General features: G+C 36.1%; 1 protein-coding gene across 2 annotated transcripts in view; it reads right to left on the bottom strand.

The window, feature by feature from the left end:
• TNNI3K (TNNI3 interacting kinase) overlaps nucleotides 1-27,743 on the bottom strand; it is a 286,731-nt gene that overhangs the window by 159,851 nt on the left and 99,137 nt on the right. For both annotated transcript variants that reach the window (XM_066376575.1, XM_066376576.1), the window contains exons 12-17: nucleotides 23,246-23,332; nucleotides 22,203-22,259; nucleotides 20,288-20,380; nucleotides 20,146-20,203; nucleotides 19,825-20,019; nucleotides 18,887-18,991 (exon numbers count right to left, since the gene is read on the bottom strand). In XM_066376575.1, coding sequence (XP_066232672.1) covers nucleotides 18,887-18,991; nucleotides 19,825-20,019; nucleotides 20,146-20,203; nucleotides 20,288-20,380; nucleotides 22,203-22,259; nucleotides 23,246-23,332 — 595 coding nt within the window. The remainder of the gene's footprint in view (nucleotides 1-18,886; nucleotides 18,992-19,824; nucleotides 20,020-20,145; nucleotides 20,204-20,287; nucleotides 20,381-22,202; nucleotides 22,260-23,245; nucleotides 23,333-27,743) is intronic.

The raw sequence follows: 27,743 nt of genomic DNA, 5'->3' as shown, positions 1-27,743 counted from the left end.
TAGTGAGAAGGAGAGACAGAGACAGACTCCCACATGTGCCCTGACCAGGATCCACCCAGCAAGCCCAATAAGGGGTGATGCTCTGCCCATCTGAGACCCTTGCTCCATTGCTTAGCAATCAAACTCTTCTTTGTGCCTGAAGTATAGGCCATGGAGCCATCCTCAGCACCATGGCTTTAATCAAGCCATAGCTGCAGGAGGGGAAGAGAAGAAAGAGAGAGAGAGGAGAAGAAAGAAGCAGGAGGGGGAGGAGTAGAGAAGTAGATGGGCACTTCTGTGTGCCCTGACTGGGAATCAAACTTAGGACATCTACATGCTGGGCTGATGCTCTACCACTGAGCCAACTAGCCAGGGCCAGAGGTATATTTTTAATAACGACTTTTGAGCCGGTGACGTTGGCATTCCAGGTCAATGCTTTATCCACTGCACCACCACAGGTCAGGTGAAGGCACTAAATATTAACACTTACCAAGTGTCTACTATATCCAGACACTGCTACAAGGTAGATACATTCTCTATTTTATAAATGAAGAAACTGATGTTTAGAAATAATTTGTCAACCATTACAGTGTTAGGAAGTGACAGAGCTTGGATTAAGCCTGGATATTTCTGTCTTGAAAGCCCAGTCTTTCTGCCATGCCTGGGGTACAGGTTCTCTTTGATACTGATGCTATTACTTAAAGTGCAATCTCAAATTGCCCTCTCTACATTGTTTTGCAAGAAATGATACTAGAAGCTAGTGTGGGCAAGCCAAGTTCAACTTTTGGGAGAAGAGTTTCAATTCCAGAAGTCTCAAAGGTTCTCTTTTTATAACAAATCCATTTGTAACACATTTCTCTTTGTAACAAATGGGTGTTGACCTCCAGAGCAGAAACTTCCTGTGTGTAAAATGTGAACTTGCTGGTTATACAAGCATTTGACCAATCTATGATCTGAACAGCATTTTATTGATCAAATGTTCAAAATACAAAAAATTAACTTGCTTAATTATTTTATTTTCATCTAGCATATATTCTTTTTAGTTCTCACTATTATGAGTTTTAGTTACCAAAACAACACATACTTTTTATTAAAATAGTCTACCAAATATAAAGCAAGAGAGAAAAATACATAAAATAGAGTATGTGTAAACTCTTATTATTGAGACATTTGATTAAAGAAGGTAAAATTTTGAAGCTAGACAATTCCAGCTTCTTTTAGTGCTTGTTTGGTTTTATAACAAACGCTGTTTGATAAATGTATTTGTTAAATTAGAAGAATAAATGCAGATGATACATATTGTATAGCTTATCTATAGCAATTTTAACATTTACTAGTAAAATGACTCTGAAATGGCTAAACCTGACTTTCCTTGACAATGTATATAGATACTTAATATCCAATTAAGTTTAGTAAAATAAATAAAATGAAAACCATCTGAGATATACCTTTTTGAGTCATTTATACTCACCAAGAGAAGATTCAGTTTATCACAAATACCTTCATTGTGTTTATATTTGGAGCTTAAATATTTACATTGCTCATTTCCTGTCCCAACTTATTTTCCATTATCCAATCCAATCCAATTTTCTGAGTTTGGCCTAAATTTACCTTAGAGTGCAAATGGGAATATTTTCACAGGCCAGTGATGTGACATATATTTTTTCTACTTAAGTAGAAGTGCTCCACAATTCTAAGTTTGAAGAGAAAGTAGAATTTTAAATTTCTTGCACATGAGTATTATTGTTTATGTAGTCTCAGTTCCATGATCTTGATTGTAAAGTAATTTATTGTATTTTTTATGAGTCATAGCATTAATTTTCATTAGATCCCATAGATGTCTTCTCTCATAAGTGACATTTTAAAAATGAAAAAAGCCATTCTGGCTGCATCCCCATGATCTACTATCTAAGAGCACATTGCTTTTAATCAGTTTAGGGTAGTAGGGCAGTTCTTTATTTATCTATTTTCCTTTTCAGACATTGTATCTGCCAGTTTGTAATACATGAAATCTATTGTCTACAACCCACCAGTTGTTTGATGCTATATAAACTATCTAAGTCTTTCTTTGCCATTCAATGTATGCCCTTTCACATTTGGCTGAGGATTAAATTCTGGTACTGAATATCTTTGCATCAGACCAGAACCAGCAAGAGTGAATAAGTGTAAGTGCATATTTTCAAAGACGCTCTCTCATCTCCCTTCCTGTCAATGTCTGCCGTCCTTTGACAGAATGCTAACATTTGCAGACAGCTAACTCAACCGTCGTGCGATACAGATTTGTTCTCAGTGATGGCATTGCAGTAAACCTTTTTGCTTCCAATTCTGTTATGTTGATTCTTCCCCTTTAGCTAGAATTGGTTTTGAAATCCCGAGTCAGATTACTTGGTTTGTCATTATCTCTCCTTTCTAAGGTTTTAAAAAGGACAAAATATCTTGTGTTCATGATTGGAAAGGTGCAAATTTGTATTACTTTGCATATCTCTTTTAAAAGATTTCACCTTTTATGTTTACCACGTGCATTAGACAATTTGCTTGTGTTCCCATTAGAAGGAAGAATTCATCTATTTAAAGACTACAGTTCAGTGAGTTTTAACAGACATACTCCTGTGAAACTAGTACTTCAATAAGAGACAAAACATTTCTGTCACCCCCAACAGAATTTCTTGCTCCCCTTCAGTTCACCTCTCTCTCAGTGCAATCTTAGAAAACTCCTGACCTGCTTTTTGACACTAGAAATTAGTTTCCATTTTCCAAAATCATATATATGAATCTTTTTTTTACATTGACAATACATACACTTTCTGGTTTAATTGTTAATAGGTTTGGCATCAATTTTAATATATATGAATCTTTTCATTTTTACTGTTTTCTGTGTTTTCCTTCACACGGCATAAGTTGAATGTAGAGAGAAAACTGACCATATTTAAATCCACATTTGGGATAATTCTGAGTAAATAAGAATGAAGAATAACAGCGCAGTGAAAATGGTGACTTTGGTATTTATGTTCAAGAAATCGAAGGGAAAATATTTTTAATGAAAGTAGAAGGCATAATATATTTCCTGTTGAAACCACCAGGAATATTAAAAAAAAGGAACACAAATTCTTGCCAGAGAATGACTTCTAAGTCAGTTAAAATTTAAAACCTTTCCATTAAAGCATCTAATAATCACTTTATTTAAGAAGCTGAAAATCATCATAAAACAAAATTGTGAAATGATGAATTCAGACATAAAAATATAACAAGTTCAGGAAATGTCACCACTGGTTTTTCAGGTTCACATGAATCCGATTTCAGTTCCCACATACTCTTTACAGAGGATATTTAAATAATTTGACTGTGACAAGCCAAACTGTTTTGAGACCTCATTGAAAGTCAAATGAAAAAATTAATCAAATGCAAAAATATTCCAGTCAGGCACAGAAAGGCTTCAGGTTAAAAAATAAAAATGTTGCCTGTGAGAAAGAAAATCAATCAATTCAGGAAAGGCAGACATTGGTTCAAATCTACATGGTCAGTAGTGACTAGAAATCACTAGAATTTCAGGGGATTGCATTTTTCTTAAAAAATCATCAGATAGTCTTGGGCTATGTCTATTATTACAAAAGCAGTTTATTTGGCAAACTGTTCATCTGAGTAAATCAGCAGTCAAATAACTGATTAAATTTTCTTTTCTCACTGTCTTCACTATTTTTATGAACAGGCTTTAGTGACTAGCATACAAATAATTGTCTACAGTACAAATCAGCCATGGAAGTGACTTGTGGAATAGCTGTCCTAATTGAGCAAAAGAATGACTTTCATATTATTAAATGCCATTGAATCTTTTCATAAGTAAACTACCTTCTTGTTTCTGCTATGAATTTTACAAACTATGCCTTGCTTGGTAAAGCAATCTGACAAATACTGCTTTACTATTCAGTCAGAGCTGCTCCTGGTTTGTGGGTCTCAATAACTTAAATGACTATATATCTCTATGTTCTAAACCAGCGGTAGTCAACCTTTTTATACCTACTGCCCACTTTTGTATCTCTATTAGTAGTAAAATTTTCTAACCGCCCACTGGTTCCACAGTAATGGTGATTTATAAAGTAGGAAAGTAACCTTACTTTATAAAATTTATAAAGCAGAGTTACAGCAAGTTAAAGCATATAATAATAACTACTTACCAAGTACTTTATGTTGAATTTTCGCTAAGTTTGGCAGAATAAATCATTATAAAACAACTTACTATAGTTAAATCTATCCTCTTATTGATACTTTGGTTGCTCTGCTACCACCCACCATGAGAGCTGGAACGCCCACTAGTGGGCGGTAGGGACCAGCTTGACTACCACTGGTTTACTATGCGACTATATGTGGGTAATAACCTTAGTCTGTTACTTAACTTCTTAGCTATATCACCTTGTAATTTTTAAAATTTCTTTAAGCCTTTTTATCCTTACCTGTTGAAAAAGTCTATCATATAAAGTTATGAGTATTTAGTAAGCTAATGCATTGAGCTTACTAAATACTCATTGAGCACAACACCTGGAACAAAGAAATGCTAATATATGATATTCTTAAATTTTTATATATTCCTTTTAGAGAGAGAAGAAGGGAGAGAAAGAGAAACATTGACTTGTTGTTCCACTTATTTATGCATTCATTGGTTGATTCCTGTATGTGCCCTGACCAGAGGAATCAAACCCACAACCTTTGTGTATCAGAAAGATGCTCTAACTAACTGAGCTACCTGGCAAGGCCTGATTATGATACTCTTATATTCCTTGAAACATATTAATTCATTCATGCATTTGCAAATATCAGTTGATTTCTTTACTAAGATCCAGTCATTGTGTAAAGCATTTAGAAATCAAATGGTTCAAAATTCACAGCCCCTGTCCTGATTAAGCTTAACGTGAGTAATGTTAATAGAGTACTATTCTGAGAGAACAAGGGCATGGTGTGTTGTGGGAACATAGGAGAGCTCCCTGGAGGAAGTAATAAGAATAGCCTGGAGGAGAGTAATACAGAGGGGCACTGCGAGGAAGGAGGCAGGGAGGGAGCACAGGGATGAATAGTTCCATCAGCGCAAACAGCATGTGTTAAGACCTATAATAAATTTACCATTTTCAGATAGTGACTGTAGATGCAATTCAACCAAAAAGGCCAAACAAAACAAAACAAACCTTTGTTTTCTCCTTCCTGCTTCTAGTGCTGAGGAACAAGCTTGGCAAATAAGAGCTTTTTAGCCTCATATTTAGGATACAAAAAAGAAGAAGCCTCATCAAACCCAGAAGAGGTTAATAAAAGTTCAGTGCTAAAATATCTGCCCTTAGGGCCAACCATATCTCAGTAGAAGGAGACTCAGAATGTATTTCTCATTCTTTGTACTGAATGGGAAAAATAAATTAAAGAAACAGAAAGAATTAGAAGAAGCATGTAATCAATTCTTTCCTTTACAAATCCCAGCAATTCCGGAGGCCTGCCAGCAGCAGCTCGCTCTTTCAGGGTCCACAGACAAGAAAAAGCCTATTAGAATGCACTCCATTCCCAAGGAAAGGGGTCACTCAAGATCCTCAGACCCTTAACTCTGAATAGATGTAATGAAAACCAACTGCTATTTTAAGAATTTAGAAGAGGATTTCCCTCCCCAAAGAAAAGAAACCAGACACCCTCTGTGCTCTAATGCTGTTTCACCCGTGGCAGCAGACATGCTTTTCACTAACGTTCTGTGGGTTTTCAAAGCCATTAAATAAGGGCTTAGTGACTGAGAATACAGTTCTTCACAAACGAGGCTTAAAATGTAATTGACACAAAGCCCATCCCTCTGGGATTACAGGGTTCTAATCATTTCCTGAGGCTTGCATGCTCTTTTCTCCGTGCTGGCCAAGGTAATATGAAACCTGTCAGAAAGGGAGTGTGCTGTTCCCTCACCATTTAGTGACCACAACACCTTTCACCTTCAGTGGGAGGAAAATGATCCAGACTACTCAACAAATAGTACAGATCCAGCAGCTGGAGACAAAATGCATCATATTTTGAGGCTTTCTGGCAACTCAGTTTCATGAAATTAATATAATTGATACTTGGATTTCTCTTCTAAAATCTTCCTCTAAAGTGCTCCATGTATAGGCATGGCATCCCCACTAACTGCAAGGATGTCTGTGAACAGATAGATGAAGACATCATCTCATTTGCAAATGAGGACTCTAAGGCAGAAAGAAATCAGCTGACAAAACAACAGTGACAGTGAGTACAGGAACAGAAGTGAGAAAAGTGATTGTCTCTTAGAAATTGAGGTATGAATGTATGAATCCTTTCTTTGCTCTAACTTGAAGAAGAAAGGGCAGGGGACAACCTTCTCAATGCTAACTTTGAACACATCATTCCTACTGTTCATCATGGGTTGAGTCCCTGGGCAAGCTCACTGAGCAGAGGGAAGGAAAGCTGCCTATCTACATCAGCGCTCCATACATCGTCTGCACAACTTGGCCTTCTGCTACTTGCATTTTTTTACGTGGCATTATCTGCAGGATGCACCTCTGGTGAGGTTTCCCTTCTGTGCCATTATATTCACCAACACATGATTATTGCATAATTGAATGGCTCATGTTTAAATTGTATGCTTAAGTTTTATAAAAGAAGCCTAGGAAGAAGAATCATGGAGAAGGTTCTTAAATAATCAGATAATCCTGTGAAGTCCCAGGTGTGTTTTTTTTTAATCCAAATTCTGTTCCAGATGTACATCTACCGCATAAGAGAGTCAGACTGAATCCCTGAGGCAAGTTTGAACCATGAAGGAATAGAGAAGTCTCAATGAAGGCAGTGATATAGGATTAGAATTCCTTGGCCCTACTTTAGAGAGATCTATGGTCAAATAATCCAGTTACCTCCTAGATATTTATGACAGAAACAAATTAGCCATCTGATATATTATAAGCAAAGCTTGTGGTAATACAATAAAAAAGATAAACAGAAAAGAAACTTGGTCATCCAAGAATATCATATAGTGAAATATTCTTTCAGAAGAATTAAGAAGCAATGATAATAATAGATCATGTATTTTCTCATTTACCCTCAATAAGGTAGGTATTATTATTGGTATCATATAAATTAGAAAACTATTTTTAAGTAAATTGTCCATAAACACAGATCTGGCATTTGTTCCTCCTTGGTCTAGCTTAATAGTCTGTTCTCTCAATTGGTTCATCCTGTGGCCTTCCAGTAGGGTGGTAGCCCACACCACACAGATTTCCAGAGCTGTACATTATATAATCTCAAGAGAAGACTGCTTCCTCCTAAGGCTGAAAGGAAGAATTTTAAACTAGAAAATATTAAATAAAGTAAGAAAGTTTATATTATCTGTATCTCTCTTTCTAGGCCAAATTCAAGGTATAACTATTGGAAATTCAATAATTTTTATTAGGTGAAAATCTGCCTAATAAGATTGTTCTTCGTTTTTAGGTAGAAATTTGGGCTCGGGTCCCTAGTCAGGTTGAAGTCAATCAAACTCCAGGACCTTAAGAACACAACATAAATGAATCTTAGCAAGCAAGGGTTGAAAATGATGAACTAAGAAATGCACAGATAACCACAAGGCAGCATTAATATTATTATTGAAAGGTTAGCTGCTCAGGAAATCATCTAGGTGCTAAGAGGGGTACTCATGATGCTTCCCAAGAAATGAAAGCAGGGAAGAAAATGAGGCCAAACAAAGAAAAGCCTTTGTTAACATTTTCAAAAGCTGACTTTATACAGACCATATCCCCAAAGAATGGAAAATGGCAATGTAAGGAACCAGTAGCATTAGTAAGACTAGGTTCCAGTGTGAGCAATAGCATTTTTAGGACAAACCAGTGTGGATTTGGACATTACAAAAGTCCTGATTTTGGCCAAACCCTGGCTTTCCATACTCTGTCATATTCACACGCACTTTTGTTTCGCACACAGAGAAACCAGTTTAGTGTTTCAAATGGGATATAATGGCTTAGAACTCACCACTAAAATGTGAGATTTCAGGGATATCTCTGACAGGGATGATTAAGGCAAAAATTCTAGTGGACATTACGTGAGAGATGGCAGATTTGACCAGGTTTGTGTGAGCAATATGATAGTGTAGGCAAAATAAATGACTTTTCCTTGGATTTCAATATACCTGTTTTAATTTAAAGGGAGTATGTGTCTAAGGGAATTTATTTAATGAGGTGTTAAGAGCACTATTTTTAGAATGAGCGGATGTAGCCAAAATGAAATGAGACGTTCTAATGGAGGCAGCTGAAAGGGAATAACATTTTAAGTAGGTCTGGGAGGTAACTTCAGCTATTTCCACTGGAGTACAAAGAGAGGAAGACTCGGGACTAAAGGACATTCTAGTAGTGGGGGAGGGGCAAGGGAGGGGCCTGCTACTTAGGTTCAGGATGAGGTACCTGAACCAAAACAAAACGTGCTGAGAATGTCTGAAAAGTCCCCTTAAGAACTGTTAGAATCAGGTGAGGAGGCGGGCAAAGCTGGCATTTCTTAATGGGTAAGAGAGAGAACAAGAGACAAACTAAAATGAACATAGAAAAATTTGTAAAAGTTTTGTGAAAAAAGGAATTTTGAGAAAAAACTTTTATATGTTATCAAGCTTGCTAAGAGTAAATGAATTTTTTATAAGTATTTTCAAAATAAGCTTTAAAACCAATAGTGTACTTACATAAAACTAAAACTTAATTTTCTTTTATTTGTTAAAAAGACAAAGTTTTCTTGGACTTTGCTCCACTTTTCATATGGATTATAAAAGGTTTTTCTTTACGTTTTAAAGTAATCTTCTCAGAAGGCACAGATTTTTGCCTTAGCAACTGTGCTTCAACTGTCTTTATTAGGTCTTAATGTTAAAAGAGCTAAATTTTGCTTACAACTACCTAACTTTCTGTGTTTGCCTGAGAAGTCCTTGTCACCATGATTAAATGGCTAAGTATTGTTTACAGTGACCTATGATCCTATTTGACTGTTTTAAATTTTTTTGATATTCAAAAAATAACTTCTCATGATCAAATTCTAAATGAAGTCATTTTGACCTCATCTAACTGAATTTTTTTGCAGAGTCTCTGAAACATTTCAAAAGATCTGTTCTCTCTTTTATCAATAGGGAGATATTTAATTATACTTATTTAGCTTGTTAAATTACATGGGAAGCATAGTCAAATAAGTGGTTATAAATCTTAAGTTACATTGCATGAGTGAATATTATTAACAGGAATGTTTTAGAAATTATATAAAATTCCTAAAACATGAAACATCCTTATATAATACTATCAGTCATAATTTTAGTCTGTATCTTAAAATGTGTTACAGAAATAACCAAATTTCCTTGTCAGATATTTAACTATGCCATTTAAATCTCTTGTCATTTACAGACAGTTATTGTTTTACTCTAATGCCTTTACAAATGTGCTTCATCTTCAAAGAGACTCAAATTACAGTAGAATATAGGTTTCTAATAACTTTCAGATCATACCATTGAACTAGATAAGCATTTACAAAATAGTAAAGAAAAACAATTCATAAAACTGCTAACAAAATATAGAGAGTAACAAGAATTAATACATTAAACTGCATTAACTGAGTATGATTTTAATTTTTATTATTTTTATTTGAATATTACTGGTTATTTAATCTTTGTTAAGGCTATAATTTAAATAGAACTGAAACTTTTATGTTCCTACCTGATCTCTCCAAAATTTAAAGACTTTTAGTGAGCATTCTTATTTTCATGGCCATGTAGTTATTTGTACAAGCTCACTAAGGATCTGTTCTTCTTGTGATAAGACAATTACAAACTGGTTGTTTTATTAAGGCTTTTACTAGGATACCATATTGGAGAGAAATTACATAAATTCAGATATGATCAGACAGTTCTAAGAAACTAAGGTTGACTTTATGGAATCAAATAAAGCCCCTTGGAAATATTGACATGGCACCTTTTACTAAGGAATAAAAAAAGTCATTTTCTGACAGATGTAAGAACCTCTGATATTTTGGAAACCTCAAGAGAAGAGAATAAACCCAAATCTAAAGGTATTAATAGGTGAAGTCTGATGACAAATAGTGTTTGGTTTCTTAGCCTCGAGGATCTATTAAAAGTCCAATTTGGAGAATCCTTAGGAAAAGTTTTAACAAAGCAGATTTGATTTATTTAATTTTTTTTCAGAGAGGAGAGAGAGAGAGAAAAGGGGGCAGGAGCAGGAAGCATCAACTACCATATGTGCCTTGACCGGGCAAGCCCAGGGTTTCGAAATGGCAACCTCAGTGTTCCAGGTCGACACTTGATCCCACTGCGCCACCATAGTTCAGGCTAACAAAGCAGATTTAAAAGAGCTTATATAATCAATTGCTATTTTTGTTGCATTTATATAAATAATCAGGCCAAGTTTATTGAAACTGGATTATTTTGTAAACAAATTAGTCTTAAATTGACTACCTTTGGTAAAAAAAAGAAAAGGGTGATTTTAGGGAGAAAAAATATGTTTTAGTAGAAACTATGATCTTCATTTATGGATATTATATTCTAGTTCTATTAATTGTCTTTGAGATTTTGTTCTTTACCTGTAAGCTGGGCTGGGCCCTGAATTCTTCTAGTTTCCTTATATTTGGCTATAACTCTCTAAACTAATGTTTCCAATTTTTCTTCCATATTCTGACTTGAAGTCCTGATAACTAAAACTACTCCCTTTTCTGAAGCCACTCAAACTAGTTGAATGACTTGATATAAACTTTAGAAAAATTGCCAGCATAACTTATGGTTAGACAATCTGCATGCCTCTTGACATGTAAGTCACTCAGAAAGTCTACCAGAACCCACAATGACATCATCAGAGACATTTCACACTACAGAAAATGCTTCAATCCCTACATCTAGAAATCTCTTTTCTTGACTGGCTGCCCTCTAGGCTTGGATTGGGTTTATAGTCTGTTCTGATAATTAGCCATTGTTTTCCTTTGGCTTCCATAGAAATACCATTATTAAATACCTGATTCTTATATTTTACAGGTCTAATTTGGAGAAACCAACTGCATCACCACCTCTTAAAATAAATGTAACTGAATTGACCTAATATCAGGATGAAGAGATTGGTTCAATAAAATGAAATAATCTAGCAACTCAATTTTTAATGTGTGAAACTTCCAGGAACTTTTCAAAAGGGAGAATTGTCAGGGGCCAAGATAAACATTCCCCCAAAGTACCACAGTGGCATATCAATTATTCTGAATTAAAGCTACTTGAGCCTGACCAGGCAGTGGTGCAATGGATAGAGTGTCAGACTGGGACGTAGAGGACTCAGGTTCGAAACCCCAAGATTGCTGGTTTGAGCGCTGACTCATCTGGTTTGAGCAAGGCTCATCAGCTTGAGCCCAAGGTCACTGGCTTGCTAGGGGTCACTCAGTCTGTTGTAGCCCCCTGGTCAAGGCACATACGAGAAAGCAATCAGTGAACAACTAAGATGCCGTAACAAAGAATTGATGCTTTTCATCTCTCTCCCTTCCTGTTTGTCTGTTCCTATCTGTCCCTCTCTCTGTCTCTCTCTCTGTTTCTCTGTCACAAAAAAACCCCCCCAAAAAAACCAAAAATGAAACAGAAACAAAATAACAAAAAAAAATAAAGTTACTTGAAAAGCAGCCAGTGTAAGAAGAGCGTGTTGACCCTTTATTTCTCCTTGATATGTAGGAAATAAATCTCCCTTGGGAAAAATGCCTTTCTTGCTCCAGAGGGTTGGAGGGTTAAGAAAGACACACTTATCAACCAAATTAAAGAATTTAGGGCCATCAAGCTTGTAAAAATAAACCTTGTTACTTCTTCACTAATTTACTAATCAAGCCCTCTTTCTGTTTAAACATCTTACTAATGAGCACCCAAATCTAATTTTCTTTGTTCTGTCAAATTTTCACAAATTTATTTACTTTTGTTTAAAAACATAAACAGTTGATTGTTTTAATAATTTCCAAGCACCTTTTATAATATCCCATGGGTATGTATTAACTTGTTTTTTTTTCTTTTAATATGGTCTTGTGCCAATTTATTAGTCCAGCGATAAAAAAAAATCTAGTGGACTAAAGTAATTTTCCCCTCCCCAACAAAGGTGAGGACAGACAGATTGATCTGAAATGGAGACTAAGCATGTCATAAATGAGACTGGAAATTATGACTGAACAGCAACACATGAGTGTAGCTCATAAATAGATCTTGAGTGTTTTGTAGACTTGAATGGTTGAGAAACTCTTACTGACTGTGGTGTGACAAAGTTTTTGAATAGAATAATAACAGTCTTCCTGTGTTTCAATTTCTATTCAAAGAAAAATGTGTGTACGTGCGTGTTTTCATCGACATAGACAACATGAAACTGACATGTTTTTGAATTTATAGAGCATATTTCATAATGTTATATCTCATTACAGTATATATTTTTACTCTTGAACCCTGTTTTGATTCAGGGACATCTGAATCATGACTTTAACATGGAAATTGATTGCTTATATGTGCATTGATATATAATATACATACATAATTTTTATATAAAAGTATATATGTATTGATTTTTATTGTTATATGTAGTTCTGTAATTTTTCAGAGTTTTATAGCTTTGAATACCCATATAAACTGCAGTGCAATTGTCTAATATTGAAACTTGCATTCTTAATTTGGCTCCCTGTGAAGATTCTACACTCTTGGAAACTTTCTAGTATCAACCATGAATTATAAATTAACTCCAGAATGCCTTATTATGCGTAGCACAGGTCTCATGTAAACTACTGGGTCTTGGGTCCTACTCTGTGCCATAGATATCATGAGCCTGTAGATCTCTGTCTTTTACATTCATTACCAAATGAATGAATGAGTGAATAAATTATTCTACTATTTTTAGATAATTTAAAAAATATTTCGAATTACATTGTGACTGAGTTCTCCAGTATTCTCATTTCACTCTGACAACATAGAAGAATGAGATTGTATAGCAAATGATTAAGAGATATAATTGGCATTAGACTAGAAGGTAGTTCTCATTGTTGCCTAACTTTTGGAATCACTTAGAGTGCTCTCTAAAACTATGATACTTGGGCCCCATCCCTGGAGATTCAGATTTAAGTAGTGTTAGAATGCTTTTAATGTTCTTCCACAGATTCTAATATGTGGCCAGAGTTGAGAACCACCGCCTTAAAACAATGTTTCCTTTCCTTGCTTGACCATAAGAATCAGCTGGAAATTTTGCTTAAAAGTATAGATTTATTTTTTTTTAAAGACTTTATTTATTCATTTTATAGAGGAGAAAGAGAGAGGAGCAGGAAGCATCAACTCCCATATGTGCCTTGACCAGGCAAGCCCAAGGTTTCAAAACGGTGACCTCAGTGTTTCAGGTAGATGCTTTATCCACTGCGCCGCCACAAGTCAAGTACAAAAGTATAGATTTTCAGGCCCAGTTAAGAACATTCTTAATCTGTGACTTTAAGTAGAGTCTAAATTTTTTTTTTTAATGAATACCTTCAGATAATGACTCTTTTACTTGGGAAATTTTAAGAAATTATTCACCGGGCTCTACGTTCTGCTAGGAATAGTGCTGTGGTCTGTCATTCTCAGCTGTATCCCCAGGCATGACATAGACTCGCTCATAACAAGCATTCACATATTATTAATTAATTTCTTTTTTAAAGTGGAAATAAATTTTAATAATTGACAATATTTAAAATGCCACTGTGACTGGTTTTATACTAGAGAATTACAAAAGTAGAATAGTGAAGTCTTTCACAAGTTTCAATGGGTTCTCTTCTAAGACTTACTATAAATATGGTCTTCATTTGCTATTCGGAATTCTCTGCAATATGGTATCTGCCAGTGAATGCTAAATGCTTTCTGTATAACTACTTATTAGTTATAATAAGTAGTTACAAGTGAAAGGAATAGTGGACTCTACAATCTCTGTGAACTGAGGAATTAAATTGTACCTAAGAGTTAGGTAATTAGGAAAACCAATTAGCACTGTGTTTATTTGCACTTGAGTGTTGTTTTTTCTTCTAAAATGTAGGTCTTTCATATTCTGTATTCAATTGAAAAAAATGCACACTTCAACTTAAAAGCAATTATTAAATTTTTACCAATATTTTTTTCTTTGATATTTGCTAAAATCTTCACTAATTTAGTTAAATGTCATCTTCAAAATTATATTTCTTTTAGCCCTTACCAGCTTTGTCATTTTAAATTAGCTGTCATTTGTCATCAGTAAGTTGGTTATTTTTAAACTATCATTAATTATTTTCCTTTATAGTCACCAAATAAGCTGACACTCAAAACCCAACAGTGAGTCTTTCACAAATCTAAACCTAGAACTTCAATTAATTAGTTGTGTTATAGAAAAAGAAATATCTGTATATATGAGAATGTTGTGGAATATTTTCATCTTAGCATATCAGAGGACAAGTGAGCACTAAGAGCAGTAACAAATGACATTTTTATAGTGGCTTACAGCTTACAAAATGCTTTCAAGTACCTATCTCTTGGGAGTGCCATGGTCACTCTGTGATGGAAGTATCACCAATTCACTGTTTACAGTGTTGTTGTACTACATACTTATTCAGGAAATAGACTATTCATTTGATCCACATATGTTTGCAATGATGCTTTGGGTTATGGTAAAACAATTTGAAAAATGTACTTTTCCAAGAAAATACAGACAGTTGCTGGTATTAAGTAAAAATCTTTAAAGCATTTAGCTATAAACCATGCTTTGCATGCTCTGGTGTCACAAAATGAACGTATAAACTGGGCCAGGCATAAGTGGGTAAGTTGGTAGGTGGTGGGCTCTACAACAAATTGGAGCATACATTCCTGCCTATAGCTATGTACATTTAAAAAATATTTAAACACTATAGGCCAAAGAAAACATATCATATCTGTGTGACTCATATGAAACTTCTGCCCTACAGTAACAGAATATAAGGTGCAGAAAAATTAATAAAATAGGACACAGGAGCACAAGAGGATGATATAAAAAATGGTTTGGGTTGTAAGAACTAAGCTTGTTAAGGACTGATGCACAAAGAGCAAGGCTGATAAATATGGCTGATGCTAATCCAAGGTCATCAGCCTCCTTCTATCTTCATCTTCTGACTTGGTTTGGTTGTCATTGTTGAGATAGCATAATATAGTGTTAAGACTACCACAGTGATGTGACCTTACACTCTTCATTCAGTTTCTTTACCATTAAGGTGGACATAATAACTATATCATAGAACTGTTGTGAGATTAAATGAGAACATACATGAGAAGAGATAGCAGAGGTCCTTTCACAACTAAAGTGCTAAATAAATAGTAAGTAAAGCCATCCTTCCAATTACTGGGGAAAAAAATCCTTTCTTACTCATTCTTTGAACTTCTCCTTAGTATATGCTAAAGATAAAAATTAACTTTCAGACTTTTGTAGTAAGATGCTGGACAAGGGAAAGGAAGAGTTCTTTCCTTTCATCAAAAAAACCACCAACCACACAACCAGAGATAAAGTATCCCCTTTCTCTGGAATGATCAATAAATTTGAATAGCCCCCCCCCTTTTTTAGATCTATAGAAGGTGTTTGGCCTAATACCAACTAGGCTATTGCTTTCTAAAATGACATATAAGAATACTCCAAGAATTTGGTTCATTTCAAAATGCACTGATTGAATTGATTGAATATCTTCTCTGAGCTGAAGAGAACAGGATCTCTTCCCTTGAAACCCTGACATGTCTAGAGTGGTGGGGTAGAGAAAAATGTAAACAGGTCATTTCAGTACAAAGACAAACATACGTCAGAATTCCTCACGCTCTGATGTGCCCCTTTTCCTCTCCCTCTTTTAGTGGGACCTTGTAAGTATTATAGAAATGCAAGATTAGTATTTTGTAAAGAGCCTGAGGACAGATACATGGCTATTCTCCAAAGTCTAGTTTTGGCTCTACATCCTCAAGAAGCTCTTCATTCTACTTGAACTTTGACTTATTTGAAATTCTTTGAAAATTGCTACTTAATCATTTTGGTCCTTTATCATTTTCTACCTTAAAGAGCAATTAAATCACTTCCCGGGCATATGTTCTATGTACCCAAACAAATTGTAGGAAACCCTCTGAAGGGAAAGATTTAAACTCTTATGGGTAATATGTAATGCTGTGTCTGCATTAGTCTGAAAAACGGTCTAAGTGTTTCCAGATTAAGTATAATTAAAACATTAGTTCACAAATAGTAAATGCAATAGTTTGAGACCTTATTAAGTAAAAAACCTATGAAACAATGTTTCATAAAATTTGAAAACTTTTTGGTAACTTTAAGCCTTAAGGTTAAATTAGAGGCAGCAAAATTGGTAAATATAAACTTACATCTGTTTTATAGTAAATGTTTTATTTTCACTTTTAACAACATTATTTGTGGTCCTGTTTTATAATTGTGTAGTAAAAAACTTGCACTTACAAACAGGGCAATGGAACCCATATTTAATTGCCTCCCAAATCAAGAGTTACAGCTGGAAAAAGACTTTCAATGATCACTCATTTATTTTAATACCACATGCAAAAATGGTTGGGATGAGAATATAATACTTCTAAGACTCATAAATCACCAGTTTGCATTCTGCTATTTTGTTACCTAAACTGGTTTCCTAAATATTGCTACTGATATGCAAAGAAAAAAGTGGTTTTGTTTTTCAAAGAGAGGTAAAGAACTAATGACTAATAATAAAAAAATTAATTGTATTTGAAAACTAGTAAATAATTATAAATATATTGAGTCCTTTATATGTTTATCTGCATAACTAAAATTTGACCACTCTGATATCTAATTTATCTCTTCCATCTTTCATATGTCTCTTTCTTTCATTTCTACTGCTACTAGTGAAAATTTTGCTTTTCATTACTTCTCATCTAGATTACTATAACTTCTGCTGCTCTTGTTTCTTTACTTTCCCTTCAAGTTTAGCTTTTACAAAGATGCTGGATTTATTTTTCTACAATACAGTTCTAAATTTGTGATTTATACCTTCAACATCCTCAGTGCTTCCTTCTTGCATACAAAACAAAGTCTAATTTACCATAGGCTAGCAATTTATGATTTCCATGCTCTTGTTCCAATTTATTTTTCTAAAATTTTCCCCAATAGTCTGCTTCATACATTAAATGCATGACATATATTTATATACTTTATCCACTAAAATGAAACTATGCATTGTTCCTCTATTGCCTTTAACTTTCTAATTTCTATTTTCTTTATGTCTTTCCTAAGCCTACAATATTCTCCAAAGTCTATCTGTTCTTCAGGGATATGTTACCTCTTTCATAAAGTTGTTTCTAAAGTCCTCAGAAGTACTTAATATTCTTCCTCTGAACATTTATTCAAAATTTTCACTATCTCTTTTATAGAACTTGTTATTTTATAACTAAATATATATCTAGTTAAGTATTTAGGTAAGTACTTTTTTTTCTAGTATGAAAGCTCCTTGAGAGTGGAGTCTACGGCAGTTTCACTTTGCAAGTTCTAGTGCGCCAGGTATGAAGACTCTTGTAGTAAGTAGTTACTTAAATGTTTGCTGAAGAAATAATTATGTGGAGCAATTAATTTAATTAATATTTAGTAATTTTAGATCTATGGGCTTTGAACAAAAGACTATATATGAGATCTATATGAAAATTATTGATAATCATAAAAGAAAAATTATTAGTTTTAATATTTTGATTTGCTTCAAAAACTAGGTCAGTGGTTATCTAGCTATTCTCCACAGCACCTTTGGGATTCCACAGAGGCCATCCAGAAATCTATCTCCTTGGGAGGGGCAAATGGTAAGCAAACAGAATTATATACCCCACACTTGTCCATCAACTAAAATGGCTCCATTTTTTAGAAACCAGATTTATTGGGGTACAGGTTCAGGTGTGAAACTCAATTATCTGTCCATTGCATATTGGCCATCCTCTAAGATTTTATTTAGAGAGAGCTTGCATTGTTTTTTAAAAAGTTGTTGTTGTTTTAAATCCCTTAGGATTCCACCTCTGGAACTCTGATTTTTGTTTCTAGTCTCTATTCCACATGAAAACATCTTCACATAAAGACTAGGTAAATGACTTGCTGTGCTTTAGCTCAATTTACAGTTACAAAAATACCAAAATGGATGCACAAAGGCAGGGTTTCAGATAGTGTTATGTCAGGTCCTCCTATAACACCTGACTTTGTTTGAGACGTTCTACAATAATGACTGATTTCAAACCTTGATCTGACTTTACTAGAACTAGTTATCTGGTGATTATAGCTATCACTCCCTTTCTGGAAAATTTTAATATATTTGAAAAATCCTGGCCCTGACTGGTTGGCTCAGTGGTAGAGCATCGGCCAGTCATGTGGATGTCCCAGGTTCAATTTCTGGTCAAGGCACATAGGAGAAGTAACTATCTGCTTCTCCAACCCTCTCTTCCCCTTCTCTCTCTTTATCTCTCTTCCCCTCCTGCAGCCCATGGCTTTATTAATTTGAGTGCATCAGCCCCAGGTGCTGAGGATGACTCCATGGAGCTACTGCCTCAAGTACTAAAAATAGCTTGGTTGCGAGCAGCCTCAGATGGTCAGAACATTGGCCCCAGACTGGGGTTGCTGGATGGATCCCAGTTGGGGTGCATGTGGGAGTCTGTCTCTCTATCTCTCCTCCTCTCACTTGGGAAAGGAAAATTAAAAAAATCCCGGAGAGTTCGCTATATAGTTTTCTGTTTCTATAAAACACAATGACCAAAGTTTATATTGCCTTGGTTTATGGTAGGCTGTCTTCTTACGCAGAGATAAAACACTCTGATCTGTAATAAATCTACAATGTATCTTCACTGAACTATGTCTTAGATTGTTAGTCAGTTACACAATTCTAAGTTCATTAAATAGGGGGAAAATACCTGTTCAAGTCACGATGTATAATTGGCTGTGTCAGGTTGTGAAGGTACTCCATACCTTTGGCAACATCTACAGCAATAATTAATTTAGATTGCAAATCAAGAATCCTAGAATTTAAAAATAACATTTAATGAGGACAAAATGGTCAAAGCCAATACCACATCTTTCTAAAAGAAATCAATGGTGTGTGTGATTTGTTATTCTGTATAATTTCAGCCTGTTTTACTTTATTGAAGAATAAGCTAAAAATTCAACAAATCTTGAAAAATAGCTTTTCTACATCTGACAATGTTTAATTATAGATCAATTGAGATATCAAACTCTTTTATTTAAAATATTTTACTTTATTCTATAATCTTTGTAATAGCATACTAAATTTCTTTGTAATATAAAAATAAAACTTACTATAATCACTGACTAAAACCACATTTAATTAACAGTATGTGTAGATTTAAATAGTGAATTTAAATTACACTTAAGTTAAACCATTCTTGTTCATTATTTTTATTTAGAAATTAAACATAATATGGTGACATTGGTCAACAAGAGTACATAGGTTTGAGGTAAACATCTAAGACTATTCTTTTCTAAAACTTTTTTTAATGAATGCTGTGTGTGATCCCTGGTAATTATGTTATCTGTGTTTACATATAATAGATTTATTGGTATGCCAAATTTAGCCTAATGATTATAAGCTTTGGTTAATAATTTAAATTCCTTGAATTTGTTATCTTCGATTGACTTCCGTTTAAGAAAGCACTGAAATATTTTTATTCACTAATTATTGGGCATAAATTATTAGTCATTTTAAAATGTCACATTTCTAGCACTCAGAGTTCAGACGGTAAAGTCTTATCACAGCAGAAAGCCTCTGCAGGTTTGTCCTTTGGGGTAATTCCAATGACAGGTACAATAACAACTCAGAACAAGAGACCCATACCTCTTCTGTTCATGAAGGAGGGAAAATAAAGAGCCCCCTGATATGTATTGAGTGACGATGGCAAATTGGCTGGGATCATTCAAACAAGCACCCACAAACTGAATTACACAGGGATGATTGAGCCTGCAGAGAATGGACACCTCGCGGCAAAACATGTCCACATCTGACTTGGAGCAGTAGGTGCTGGCTCGGTAACTGCAAGTGGTAGCAACAGGAAATCCTCAGTCAACAGATGAATCAGGAAAAGGGGCTCACCGTGCATATGTTCCTCAAAGTTCTCAGTTCTACGCGCATGTTCAATTTTCTCATTTGTTTGCTTACCGTTTTATAGCCACTATTTTATTTCTGCATCGTCCTTTATATACTTTCCCAAAAGAACCTAAAATTATTTAAGAGAGATAAATAACAAAAATATTATATTGATCTCATTGAACTGAAGCTGAATAGTATTTTCTTAGCTTACCTGAGCCGATGATCTCATGGAACTCAATTTCCGAGAGCTGAAGATGGAAATGTGAAGGCAAGCCAGCCCTCAGCAGGAGAACATCTGCTTTCTCTGCAAACAGGAGTTATTTTATTTTTTAAGGTAGCTGTTAGTTAAATAACTTTTCTAAATATGATCTATATCAGGGGTCCCCAAACTTTTTACACAGGAGGCCAGTTCACTGTCCCTCAGACCGTTGGAGGGCCGGACTATAAAAAAAACTAAGAACAAATCCCTATGCACACTGCACATATCTTATTTTAAAGTAAAAAAAAAAAAACGGGAACAAATACAATATTTAAAATAAAAAACAAGTAAATTTAAATCAAGAAACTGACCAGTATTTCAATGGGAACTATGGGCCTGCTTTTGGCTAATGAGATGGTCAATGTGCTCCTTTCATTGACCACCAATGAAAGAGGTGCCCCTTCCGGAAGTGCAGCGGGGGCGGATAAATGGCCTCAGGGGGCCGCATGTGGCCTGTGGGCCGTAGTTTAGGGACCCTGATCTATATGTTTGCTCGCTTATAGTTTACACTGGGTGTGGGAGACAGGCTGTAAACTCACAAGGTCCTTATAACCTAAGGCTTAGTTTTAAGACTAAACCTTTCCCACCCTTCTAATACTAAGATCTTCTCAAAATTAAGCTTTTCCCCACACCCTTGACTGTTGCATAATGTGGGGTGGTGCACTCTTATGAGGAATCCCATTTATGCCTCAGATAAGTGGCTTTGTATCAGAGACTTTCTTATTAGTTTATTGGCTTAAAAGCTTTAATTTCTACACTATAAAATGAAGCAGACCAGGGGCTCTTGCTCACTCAGATCCTGTCATTCACATTACAGAGGAGAGGCAGCCAAGATGGTGGAGTGCTGAAAGAGAAGCCAGTTGGTGCAGAGTTTGTGCAGAGTTTGTGCAGAGAGAAGGAGATGGGGAATAGTGGTGAATAAGGCTGGTGGGGCCTTTGATTCTAGGAATACACAGATGAGTCAGTGGCTTTGGGAGCCCTGAATGGAAAGGGAAGTATTTTCCCACTGTGTGTATTTCTTGCCCGCTGGGTGAGAGCTAGGATTAAAGCTAAGGGCCCACCAGTTCTTGGCTCCGTTGTTCCATTACCATCTGTCTGAATCAAATGCAAACCTGCACGGGCCAAGTGACTCTGATGATGGCTGCAGCTACTGGCTTTATAGTAGCACACATGTATGTTACTTAACCAAAATGTAAGTTACTTAACCAAAAATATCATTTCCTAGTAACATGTATTTTTTCAGTTGTAATCAACTACTATATAACCTTTTTACAAATGATGCCTGCATTAAAAGCATGTAACTTCTCTGTTTGTTATCCGACCTTGGTTATCAGGGTTAACAGTTTATTCCTGATCTGATCAACAACTAGCTTGGGTACATGACATGGCAATCCTGGAGCAGAGTCCACATCACATCATGATAAGGAGTCTTATCTGGTCAATCCCTGTAACCTATCACAATAGGCTTAGCCCAAGGTCCATAAACTAAACCTCAAAGCGATACCAATTAGATATCAGGAAATAGGCATGCAAATTATTCAGAGGAAATATCCAAAATCAAAAATAATCTTAAAAAACTTCAAATTCTAAATAGTTAAATATAAGTTTAACTACTTAACTAAGTTGAACTGTATTTTTTTAAGTTGAGTTCAAATTTTCACTGTTATAACTTCATAAACTAAGAGACATATGCAAAATAGAACAGCAAGTAAGATTAATTACAGAAAGAATGGTATGTTGATAATATTGTTTATGCTTACAACATAGTCATCATTCGTGATATGTAAAGCAAAATTGAAATTTATCATACTTGAGGCAATAGTTAACCTTAGTAATAACATATAACAATTGTACCATATTAAAATACCTTTTGTCATGCTTTTAATCTTCCCCAAGGGGGATGGAACAGACACATAGGAGCCATCTAGAAATCAAATTATATTACAGCATTGAAAGTAGAGGTCATTTTTTTTTCTGAATGAAAATTAAATATTTTAAAAAGCAGGTAATAAATTTACTAAGATAGCAAGTGAGACTTTAGCTTATACCCAGGTCTTTCTCTGGATACTAAAACAGTACACGGCCCTGGCCGGTTGGCTCAGTGGTAGAGCGTCGGCCTGGCGTGCAGAAGTCCCGGGTTCGATTCCCGACCAGGGCATACAGGAGAAGAGCCCATCTGCTTCTCCACCCCTCCCCCCCTCCTTCCTCTCTGTCTCTCTCTTCCCCTCCCGCAGCCGAGGCTCCATTGGAGCAAAGATGGCCCGGGAGCTGGGCATGGCTTCTTGGCCTCTGCCCCAGGCACTGGAGTGGTTCTGGTCGCAACAGAGCGATGCCCCGGAGGGGCAGAGCATCGCCCCCTGGTGGGCAGAGCTTCGCCCCTGGTGGGCGTGCCGGGTGGATCCCGGTCGGGCACATGCGGGAGTCTGACTGTCTCTCCCCATTTCCAGCTTAGGAAAAATACAAAAATACAAAAACAAAAAAACAAACAAACAAAAAAACCAGTACAGCAAGTATTTCTTTACAAAGCACATAAAAAGGTAAAAAATCTAAGGTCTAGCAGACTGAAACAGATTCTATTTGTGTTTGAACATGAATGTTTTCTGTCCTGTTTAATGGATTACCAAAATGAACACGACTGCTCTCAGCTCACCCTGGTCTTCCTAGGCAAGAAAAAGCCTCACAAACATTCAGTCCAGGAATGTTGAACTTGATGAACTACAGATTGGTGAGTTAGAAAACAGCCTCAATGGAGGCTTCTTTATTTTTAGCCTCACTCAGCCATACATTTTCTTAAAATAAAGCTATTTTGACATGCTCTCCTCCCTCATCCCAGAGTGATAGAAATAGAAATACAGGTTTACCTTCAGGCATGGTATTGCACTAAACAAAAACTGAATAAGGAAGGGGTACCTCCTCCAGGCTGAGAATATTCATTACAGGGCAATTCATCCTGTGGTCTCTTGTAATGCTTCAGGAGTGTGACAATTGCATCATGTCCTTTATGAAAAGAGAAAATGGCCAGAGGTTCTTAATTTTTGTTTGATTTATTTGGCTTACCAACCAATCTAATAGTGACCAAAGGTAGCTTGAAACACAGAATGTATTTTAAGAGGTAATATATTGCAATAAAAAATTTAGTAAATTAATTTATTCATTCATTCATTCATTCAAAACAACTCATTAAGATTCTATTATATGAGGCACTGTGTGGGGCACTATGCTGGGTATTGGGGATACAATGAACAAGGCGACTGTGGTTCTACCCCCTAGTGTAGTTGAAGAAATAATAAGAATGATGAGAATTTCTAAATGAGGAAATATCAAGTGCTATGGGAGTATATAAGGGGACCACTAAAAGGATGAAAATTACCTATGGTGACCAGGAAGGAGAGATGTATTTGCTGTGATTGAGCATTACCTTTGGTTGGCAACTGCTGTATCACATGAAACTAAGATAATGTACATACGTCTTTGTGGCAGGAGACAACTGGTGGCCCACCAATATTTGTAATCCCCATTCATGGAGTGACATTACCACTGGGAATGGCTGCCGACCCAGGGACAACAGTTCCCTATCCCTTTTGCTTCCAATTATTGTCTTGTGACAAATTCTCACCAAGGAAACATGAGCAAAAGTGATGTGAATTTCAAACCTGGGCTTTAAGAAACTGGTGAGCCTTCTCTACTCTCCCAATTAGCTGGCTGGATACGAGGGTTCAGAGTCCTTAGCGGAAGGAAGAGAGCCATCCACTGACCAGAAATGCCCACCCAAGGCTGTTACACAACCAAGATATAAATTTCTATTTTATATAACACCATCAGGTTTGTGGAGTTTATTAATTGCAGTAGATACTTATTGTGAAAGATTAAAAATGCTAATTGCTCTTCTGAGTAGACCACTGATTTTAAATAGAGTTAACTTTAATACTATTTTATGTTTTCACTATAAAAATAATCTACTGAAACTAATTTGTTTAAGAGGAAAACAAAGTCAACTTTAAAGATCCTGCCAAGAGATTTGTGAAATGCTAAATAACTCATTGTAAAAACTGCAAACTTTTGGAACTGAAAAAGCTTAAGCGTTTTTTCATCATGAAGGGGCTATAGTTAACACTGGTTCAAAATATACCTAGCTAATGTATATAGCATGTATGATGAAAGTTGCTTGCTGATCAAATCCTCCCTTCAAGAAAGAATTAAAATTAACAGAGCGTTCAAGATCATGATATAGAATATTTACTAGCATTAAAAGCTTTTCTAAAGGTAATATATCAAGACCAATTTCTTCAAGAAAACAAAACAAAACAAAATTGTGATTATAATTACTTCAACTTGTAGTAAAACTTACATCTAACAGAGTTACCCAGTATCTGTTTTCTTTTTTTTTCTTTTTAAGTGAGAGGTGGGGAGATAGAAAGAAGACTCCCGCATGTGCCCCAATCGGATCTATCCAGCAGTCTCTGTCAATGGCCAATGCTCAAATCAGCTGAACTATCTTCAGTGCCTGAGGCCAACACTCAAACTAATGAGCCACTGGTTGTGAGAGGTGAAGATAGAGAAAAGGGAGAGAGAGTGGGAAGAGAAGCAGATAGTCCCTTCTCCTGTGTGCCCTGACTGGGAATCAAACCCAGGATGTCTGCACGTGGGCTGATGTGCCATTCACTGAGCCAATCAGCCAGGGCCAGTATCCATTTTCTTATCATCCATAGCTTTCTACGTAAGACTGATGGCTCTGTGATTTTTCTCAAACCATAAACACAGTTATCGTGAAATAATGGGGAACCAGACCTGTTAGTATTCTTTTTCTGGACTCTCCCAGGCTCACAGTCAGGGAAATCACAAAACCCAAATGCAATTACCCAACAGTCAAATCTGTAATGGAAGAGCTTAAAAGGCAGAAGGAACAGAAAATATAAAGGTTCCAAGATGGGAGCAAACATGTCATGTTCATAAAATGAAAGGAGGCCAGTGTGGCTGGAATATTACAAGCAAGGATGGAAGTGGTACCGGACTGGGTTGGAGAAGTAGGTAGGTGCACACCACGTGGAAACACACTTCTCCAGTGTTTGAATGTGTGTGAGAAGAAGCTGCAGTACCTGCTTAACCACAGATTCCCGAGTGCACTCCCAGAGATTCTGACTTCAAAGGTCTGTGATGGGACCCAGTACTAATTTTCTAACAAAGTCCCAGTGAGGCTGGTCAGCAGTCTATCCTTTGATACTATTGATGTGGAGATTTATGGGCTAGGATAAAAACTTTGGGTTTTAATATTGGTAAAATGGGGAACCACTAAATCATTTTAATTAGTTGAAAGGCACGATTTATTTTACTGTAAAAACAATTCCCACATACAGTGAGAACTGATGGTACATCTTCATTAGGCTGTTGGAAAGATTAAGTAAAATAATATCTGTAATATGCCTGACAGTTCTAACCCATAAATATGCCCTTTGGATCTTCCCACTACTTTTCTTGCCTTACTATTTTATCCTAAGAAGGGTAAAGGAAGTTGAAAATACCATTATGGAACTTCAGACATTCATAAATATCAATATATTCCATTTCTATTACTGCTGTTGTTAGTTACTACACTTTTAGTAACTTACACAATACAATCTTATTATGTTATAGTTTAGTGGTCAGAAGTCAAACATAGATTTTACTGTTTTAGAATCAAAGTATTGTCAGGGTTGCATTCCTTTCTAGAGGCCGTAGGGGAAAATCAGTTTCCTTGCCTTTCCCAACTTCTAGAGGCACCAACATGCCTTGGCTTGAAGCGCCCTTTCTATATCTTCTTCGAAGCCATCAATGTCTGGCTGAGTCTTTCTCACATCATGTCACTCTGACCTTTACTTATGCCTCCCTCTTCACATTTAAGGACCCCTGTTATTGCATTGGCTCATTGAGATAATTGAGGACAGTCTCTCTCTCTTAATGCAGCTAATTAACAGCCTTAATTCTATCTGCAACCTTAATTTTCTTTGCCATGAAAGGCAGCATACTAACAGGTTCCAGGGAATAAGACCCAGTTATTTTAGGCTTAGGGAACCATTATTCTGTCTACCTCACCCAATGTGATGAAAATTTCAGTGTGCTCGTCTGTGTGTTGGTGCTGCCTCCCATTGAGCACCTGTCATTCTTGCCCATTTCTGAAGGTCATTTTAGCCACAGGATAAAAGTAACACCACCACCACCACCAAAAAAAAAGTCTTTGGAATTAAAATACCCTTCATCTGTTCCTCTCTACACTGTCTGCCCCTGCTTTAAAAGAACCTATGCTACTTTTTTTTTTCCTCTTAATTTGGTCTTTAAGTGTTTGGGACCAGGAATAAAAGCAGAACAAAAAAAAAATTTTCCCCTTATTTCTGTTTTTTTCTGGAAAAGGCATCATCTTTGGGGAAAGAAAATAACACAAACCACAAGCATTTACTCAAGTATAACAAAGCTTAATTCACGGAGCCTACCTCCTTGCCTGGCCTGTCTCAGCTCTTCTGTTGGACTGACTGTGGCTGACAAGCCAAGAGAGAACTCCTGCTTTCTCCAGCGAAGCAGAAAGCCACATCTTGAATCCCGAATGCCTGTGTAAGTCAGTGATCACACCCTCGATGTTACCTTTCATTTCAACAGCTCTCTTGGCTCCACTTGCTCTGAGCAGTTTTAATTTCCTGCCAGCACAGTGGCACAATTTCCTGGCATTTTCTTTGGGATGCTTTTCATCAAGAGCCTAATGAGTGCCTGGCTTCTGGCTGATGATAAGCATGAGGCTGCCAGGGAAATGCCAAGAGGCCTACTCGGTTCTGGAAGGCGTCTCCGCCTGATTTCCCACCTCCTGTTAACTGTGGGCTAAGTCATGCACGTATGGGAAATTCTCCACAGCTTTCACTGCTCTGACAAACTACCAAAGTGTGTGCAAAGAATCCTGAAAACTACTAGCGCCTACATCCCTGAAACTTGGCCACAAGCAGTTAAACAGAAAAATGCTCTGATGGAACTCACTAATAGACTTGTTAAGACCAACTCCTGATAATGGAAACACCCTGATAACCAAGGCACACTAATGGAACACATCCAGAGATAATCAAATTTCCACTAATTAAATAAAATGGGTTCCTATATCTCAGAATTTACTATCTGCATCCAAGTATTTTTACCCAAATAGGAGGTTGCTCTGTTATTAGCCTAATGCAGTTATATAGGAATGATTTGCACTTTCAGGGTATTATTCATGGAGTTGCTGAAGGTTCCGGCTAATGAGATTCTATGGCTAGCTTGAAGTCTCTTTCATTTCTTGGTCTCCACTCTTCCAGTCAGTCCTGTCTGTATTCCCCAGATGCCATGCTTTCCTTTCCATTTGTCTTGTTGTGTTCCTTTACTCTTTACACTTGGAGTGATTTCTTGCCCCCTACAA

This window comes from Saccopteryx leptura, chromosome 3 (genome assembly GCF_036850995.1).
Source record: "Saccopteryx leptura isolate mSacLep1 chromosome 3, mSacLep1_pri_phased_curated, whole genome shotgun sequence".
In the NCBI taxonomy this organism is placed as follows: Eukaryota; Metazoa; Chordata; class Mammalia; order Chiroptera; family Emballonuridae; genus Saccopteryx; species Saccopteryx leptura.
The sequence above is the reverse complement of the archived record's forward strand: the minus strand, read 5'-3'. Positions and strand labels throughout refer to the sequence as shown.